The sequence below is a fragment of the Citrus clementina genome, unplaced genomic scaffold (assembly GCF_000493195.1).
Source record: "Citrus clementina cultivar Clemenules unplaced genomic scaffold, Citrus_clementina_v1.0 scaffold_5, whole genome shotgun sequence".
Lineage (NCBI taxonomy): Eukaryota > Viridiplantae > Streptophyta > Magnoliopsida > Sapindales > Rutaceae > Citrus > Citrus x clementina.
Window position 1 is genome coordinate 34,464,435 of NW_006262201.1, and position 7,023 is coordinate 34,471,457.

General features: G+C 33.8%; 1 protein-coding gene across 1 annotated transcript; it reads left to right on the forward strand.

Annotated features, from left to right (window-relative positions):
• Positions 1-559: 559 nt before the first annotated feature.
• LOC18041167 (cytochrome b5) lies at positions 560-6,477 on the forward strand. Its single transcript, XM_006433540.2, has 6 exons — positions 560-761; positions 846-890; positions 2,524-2,556; positions 2,693-2,853; positions 5,676-5,726; positions 5,841-6,477. The coding sequence occupies exons 1-6, from the start codon at positions 722-724 to the stop codon at positions 6,174-6,176; spliced, it is 666 nt and encodes a 221-aa protein (XP_006433603.2). The 5' UTR covers positions 560-721; the 3' UTR covers positions 6,177-6,477.
• The last annotated feature ends 546 nt before the right edge of the window (positions 6,478-7,023 follow it).

Genomic DNA, 7,023 nt, shown 5'->3' on the forward strand with positions numbered 1-7,023 from the left:
TAATTGTTTTGAATAAAAATAATGATAAAAAAAAAATCACAAAATAAGTGCGATGGAGGAGGGACAAAATAGTATATTCATCATTTAATCTGCATAGAGTTATAAAGAAAGAAATAAATTAAGTGCCTGTTTGGTATGGCTTATTGAAGAGCTAAAAGTGCTTATTAAATTGTATAAGTATTTTTTAAAATTTTTTATGGTGTTTAATTTTTTTTAATAGAGTTTTTTTAGATTAAATAAGCTAATTTTGCTCTATTAGTAAAAGCCTAAAATTTAAGCTTTTGGGAGTAGAGGCTATAAAGTTTTTCTAAAAATATATAATATAAAAAATATCACACAGTTTAATGGTTCAAAAGTATTTTTTTTATTGACAATCAAACACCCAATAAATTTTTGTCCAAAAATTCTATTGGTATAAACTCTACTGCTATAAATTTTATTTAATAAGTTGTACCAAACGGAGTCTAAGTCCATTATTTATACAGGCCTGGGCCCAGTCCAGTGGGTTTTAAACTTTGTTATTTGCTCTACAGGAAGATCAAAATCGCAGTATCAACAATACTTTTTTTTTTTTTTTTAAAGCTTATTCATGCTCTTACCTTCTCACAACTCACAGCTTCATTTTCTCATCTTATTTCCTTTTTTTTTCTTCTTCTTCTTCTTTTTATCTGCGCCACTTAGGCAGTTTTATAGTAGCTGAATTCATCAAGCTGCGAACATAATGGTGCTTACATATTTCGATGGAGCTGGTATTGGATTTGGTATGCCTATTAATAAATCTCAAAACTGTTTAGCATATGGCTATTCATTTTATAAAGTTGAGTTTCTTGTGATTCCCTTTTCAGGTTTTGGCGTGGGTTGCGGCTTCGGTGTAGGATGGGGATTTGGAGGTCTGTTGCTTCCCCAACACTTCATTATTTTGTTAATTTATTCATTCTAAACACGCAATTGGTTGTATTTTCCTGTGTGTCTGTTTGGATCCTGAAGATTTTAAATTCCTGGTGTTCACAATGGCAGTTGGAGAAATTGATATATGTTATAGGTATTTTGTGTCGTAGGATAAGTAAAAATGGAAAGAAGGGAAAGGAAGTAGGGGACTTCCATTTTTCGTTTGTCTAATTTGATCATTGGGTTAAAGAAAGAGGGAAAGAATACAATTGTTACCTTTCAAATATCCGGTATCATTGACAGAAAAAGTAGACAAGTTGTTATATTCTTAATTTTTCCATTTTACTTAATCAAGTTAATGTTTGTTCATTGGTTTGTGTTTGTAATTTTTATGTAGGACAAGCATAAAGATGTGAAATAATACTCTGATTCAACCAATTCCACTCCCCATGAATTTAGTGAGATTGAAGTTTTGTGAGCTTTAGGTGATCATACATCTTTCTGTCTTTTTACCGTCATGTAATTGTTTCTGACTAAACAGGGAATCTGTCTATGTTGTCTTCTTCAACTTATGATTTTTTTAGGCTTGAAATCGTACTTTTGGGCCTTTCTAATTTACTCAACCTTCTAATAGTCAATATCACTTGATCTGAGAGTTATGATTCCTGAAACAGGAATAATTTTTGTTTTTTAGAGCCATTCATAATTCATAATATCCTTTTGTCTATTACGCTTTCTTCTCTTAATGCAAAGTGATAGACTGATAGGCACTTTTTACATGTAGTAAACGCAATCGATTTTCATGCTTTTCTTGAGACCTCTCTAGAGAATGATAGAGCTTTCCGCACTAGGAAAGCTGGCTGAATAGGAGTTTGATATTTTGAGCTGATATAATCATTGGCTAGAAATCTGATGGAGAAAATGTCTATGTCCCAGGAAAAACAAACAATCAAGGCTATGAATCTAACTAGGATGCTCTTTCCTATCCTTCTCTCTTGTTTCTTGTGTCTCTCTCAAGCTTAACTTGGATAATTACTCTAGAAATTGGAGACCTTGTTTTGGATGTTAGATATTTTCTTCGTACATACAGAACTTAAGAAGATTCATATGTGCTTGGTGGCTATTGGAAAGGGCACAGAACTTGTATAAATATCTCTGATGGGTTAGAAATAGGAGAGAATTAAGTTTTTTAATCTCTCCATTGAAAGTAAATCTATATCTCTTAGTTTGGTTTTTGGGAAGGAAAAGCACTTGCTGAGATTTGGTGAATGGAAAAAGCAGTAGCTAAGGGGTTCTCCATTGTGCTCTGAATGTGCTTAGGCAAGGTATATCTTGCTGAAAAGGGTGTTATTTTGTTGGCAGATGATGTTTGGTTGAGACATAATTCAAGAATCTTAAGAGTTTTACATGATGGGAAACACTGGTTCCTGTCAAAGAAGTTGGAAGCAAAATGATGGTCTTCCACTTAATTATGTGGTGTTATCAATTCATTAGACTGATGCGTAGCAATTTCACAGGCATTTTGCTATTGTTATCACATCAAATGCAATGAAATGAATACGATGTCTGTGGTTTCTCTTATAATTGAGCCTAGTCAACAACAGATTCACTGATTTTGATGCTTCTCTCCTGCAGGCATGCCATTAAATTTGCTGGGTCTTGGCGCAGGTATAACATGAATACTCTCTTAACTTAGAGAAAAGTATCCGGTTAATTTATCATGCTTATCTTTGTTTAATTATGCTTATTGCATCTGCAAATAACCATTTGGGCTAGTCATTCACATTGAAATTTGGTTTTGAAGGTGGGGGCTGTGGGGTTGGGTTAGGCCTCGGATGGGGTTTTGGCGCTGCCTTTGGTAGTCAATACCGGTCATCTAGGGTCACATTCCAGGGCACAGAATTTGTCAGAAAGGATAAGAATGACCGGAAGGAGGTCAAAGATATACGAGAAAGCACCCAGAAAGTTCGTGCTTCACAGTAGCTTTCCAGCCATAGCACAAGCCAAGAGTGCAAGTAAGAGAGTCGTTGAACCATTTTTTATGCACTTCCAATACAAACTGTCTAGGGAGTTTTGTGTGTGTGTGTGTGTGTGTTTTTTTTTTTCTTTTTTTCTGTGGGGGTGGGGGGGTTGTTGTACACACCAGTGCACTTTGTAAGTCTGATATACTGACTTTTTCTATGATTCTGACTAAACGCAAAATGAGCACTGTATGGTACATTTGAGATATGAGTGATTTCAAGCAATCTAGACCGAGTGAACGTTGCAGTACCAAAACCCTTCAGCCTCTACTGTCATATGTTTCCGTTTATTCCTGATGCAAAAATAAAGTGCTGCTTATTTGCAAAATGTTATTGTCAGTGTCCCTTTTTTGAGATTTGTTTCATTGTATCTTTACATGAATTGAAAGATCTCCGAGAATAGCACAATTGAAAAATGTACAAGACTCTTTGACCTTCAAATGAATTTTTCTTTATACAAAACAAAAGAAACCACTTAACCCCGACCTAATTTATTGTCGGCAGTGGCATGTGATCTGTTTTCAGCAAAACCAACATGAATTTAACGCATTCGACGCCGAAATTTTGATGATCTAAAGTCCTAAAATCAGTAATCATTGTTGCTAGATGCGAAGAGAGATCTTGAGCAATGGACTCTGCTTTAATGCGAATTAATGGTGCTTACTAATTTTAGAAGCATTTCTCTTGCAATTACCGTCGGCATTACTCCATTTTTTAGAGGAAAGAAAAGAAAAGAAAACCCAAAATAGGAGCGGTAAAGAATAATCTCAAGTTGTAGTTAGATGATTGGATTCAAGAGAGAGTAAAGAGTGCTAATTTTCCAATTCAAAGAACAATAGTTGCATCAAAGGAGAAGGCAGCAATGCCTTGAAATCGCTGTTTGGATCAGGGACGATGAAGAAAGCCTGTTCGACTTGAGATGGGGTATTTTGGGTCAGACTTAGCCCCACCTGGGCATATTTTATAAATACTGGGTTCAGACTCGGGGCTCGCCTAAAAACTCCAAGTCCAGCCCGAAAGTATAAAAAAAATTTAAAAATTAAAAAAAATATATTATTTCAATTAAAATACACTTTTTTTTTTACATATATTTAACTTATGCATAACATATATTATAGTTTTAAATCTTATAACTAATCCAAAGATAATATTTTATAAATTATAAATTATGTTTAAAAAAATTTTAAAAAATTTTAGAATGTAAAATTTGGGCTTTTTGTCTCAATAAAAAAAAAAATTGAGTTCGGTCAAGCCTGGTTCGACAAAAGACACGCTAGGACCGAGCTCGGATTTTGCCAAGTCCAGGCCATACCAAACATTTTACCATCCCTAATTTAGATTGTCTAATATGATTTATTTGACATGCATTGGTTCGATTTTTAGGTAATGTGAAAATTTTATTGGGAGGGTATATATTAGCTGGAAATTTCATCTTATAACTATGAAATCTTCATCTCATTCTACGTCTTACCAAAAAAGTTAATTGCACTACAAAGAAAATAAAATAAAAAATTTATTTAAGAAGTAAATTATGTATTAAAAATAAAGCTTTTTTTTTTACATTTTTTAAAACTAGTTCTGACTACTCAATCTGTGGCCGAGTAGTCAACTGTTAGCTCTCACAATTTTGAGAAGAGGTTGTTGATATTTGTTTCTTTCCCATTTTGATTTAAAACTAAGTACCAGAAGTAGTGAAATGGGACTAAAATGGTGTTTTCAGCCATCCTACTCTAATGTTTAAGTCATTAAAAGTTTTCAATTCTAGATGAATGAATATTTTTAAATTTTGATAAGATTCTCATACCTCTCTCCTTCATGGTTTTCTCATTACCAATGTTTAAGTCATTAAAAGTTTTCAATTCTAGATGAATGAATAGTTTTAAACTTTGATAAGATTCTCATACCTCTCTCCTTCATGGTTTTCTCCTCAAATACCTTTTGAAAACGAAGTGGAGCATATTTTTAGGAGTAGGAGTCATGCCCCTATTTTGTGCACTTAGTGATCTTGTAGTCAACTTCTTCAACCGTGTTTCAACCACTTTCTCTACTGTTAAACTTTATCCCTACATTTTTGCCATGTTGATTTAGTAATATTTGACCAATTCATAATCTCAATCCAAAAATTTTCATTCCCTCCCTTGAAAGATCTTTATTTTCTATCCGATGGTCCTTCTCCCTCGAGGTGGAGTAAGTGTAAAATTTTCCTATCAATAGAGATAATTCCCATTAGAAGAGTCACTAACCTCCTCTACCAATTAAATAATTATGTTAAGGTAAATTTCTTCTTTGTAATTTGTGAGTAGAGTAAATATTACTCCAATATTTGTGACAGTAAACTATGTCATATTAATTGTAATTTAGATCATCTTCATAGACATCTAACGTAAATATGAGTAGACTTATATAATTGTAATTTAAAAAAAAAAAAAAAAAGAGCTAGCTCTAATTAAGCAATTAATTTGTCTAACGCTTATGTAAATTAATAAGATATCCAACTCAGTGCAGCTAGTGGCTCGTGCTACCTACCCTCCATATTCGCTCTTCAGTAACTTCAGTTAACCTACCTTATTGTCATTTGTCAACAAAATTGTTCGGTTGGTTGCATCACGGGTTGGTAGTTACCCATCTCCTCTTCTCGGAGTCTTTCCTTCTTCCCTTTCTTCATTCACCTTCGTCATAAATATGCTATGCTAGCAAAAATTGCTCAAGTAATTTCCTCGTTAAATAAAAAAATAAATGGCTGAGAAAATTTATACGCTTTCACAGATTGCCGAACACAAATCCAAGAAAGATTGCTGGCTTGCCATCAATGGCAGAGTAATAATCTACAAACCTCCATGCATAATGTATATAGTGTGGGGTAATTAAATCTTACTTTTCTTTTCCCCTTCGGTTATATAATAAAAGCGTGGACTTAAATTGTTTTATCAGGTACTGAACGTTACAAGGTTCCTGGAAGAACACCCAGGAGGAGAAGAAGTGCTGATGGAGGCGGCAGGGAAGGATGCAACAAAGCAGTTTGAGGAAATTGGACACAGCAAGGCTGCTCACGAGTTGCTCTTCAACTACCGGGTGGGTGTTCTTCAAGGTTACGAGTTAGAAGACACAGAAACATCCAATAATGCTTCATTCCAGGAGCCCAAAAAGAAAGAGATGGAGGCTTTTGTCGTCAAGGATAATGGCGTGCCTAAATATGCAGCTCTTCTCGAGTTCTTTGTGCCACTCTTGGTTGCTGGTTCCTACTTTGCTTACAGGTATCTGGCCTGAGCCCAGAACATCCTTGACTGGATCATCCGCTTCCTCTTATATGTCTGCTTGATGAATTGCTGCAAGTCTCGCTATCAGTAGGCAAGGCAACGAATGATTTAACCATGTACTTTTCTTCTAGTTGATCAATGTCAATAATTTGAGTTGTCATTTTGAAACTCATGGTAAAATACCAGTATCACAGCAACGCTCATGATTATGTTACATTCGCTTTAAGTGAGAGGAAGGCTAAGACTAAATCTGGGTAGGGAATTGAATTTGATTAGACAATGTGTGATCGGTAAAAAAAGATCGATTTTTTAACGGGTAATTTTTAAAAACCTCCCTTGAGGTTTGGGTTTGTTGCAAGTAGATGGCGAGAATCTGTTTATTTGTAAAAAATTCTCTACCGTCAGTTAATTTTAACATTGACCGTTAGTTGACTGTGCAAAGACAATATTGCCCTTAACAATAGTTTGTAGACTGACATAACTAAAAAAAAAACTAAAATTATTGGCGCGAAAAGTACAAATCTTATTTTTTGACAATTTTATCCTTGTCAATTTCAAAAATTTACAATATCATAGGTAAAGATTATGACTTTCATTTTCAAATTTTTAATTTTATCTTTCTTGTAGGAACTTTAAAGAAATATCAATAATTTAAAGAGGATTTTTCAAGTTTTTAATTTATCTTTTTTGTAAGAACTTTAAGAAAATATCAATAATTTAAAGAGGATAAAATAGCCAACAATTTTGATTTTTTTTTTAGTTATTTCCGTCTACAAATTATTGTTAAGGGTAATATTATCTTTACACAGTCAACTAACGGTCAATGTTAAAATTAACTGACGGTAGAAAATTTTTTA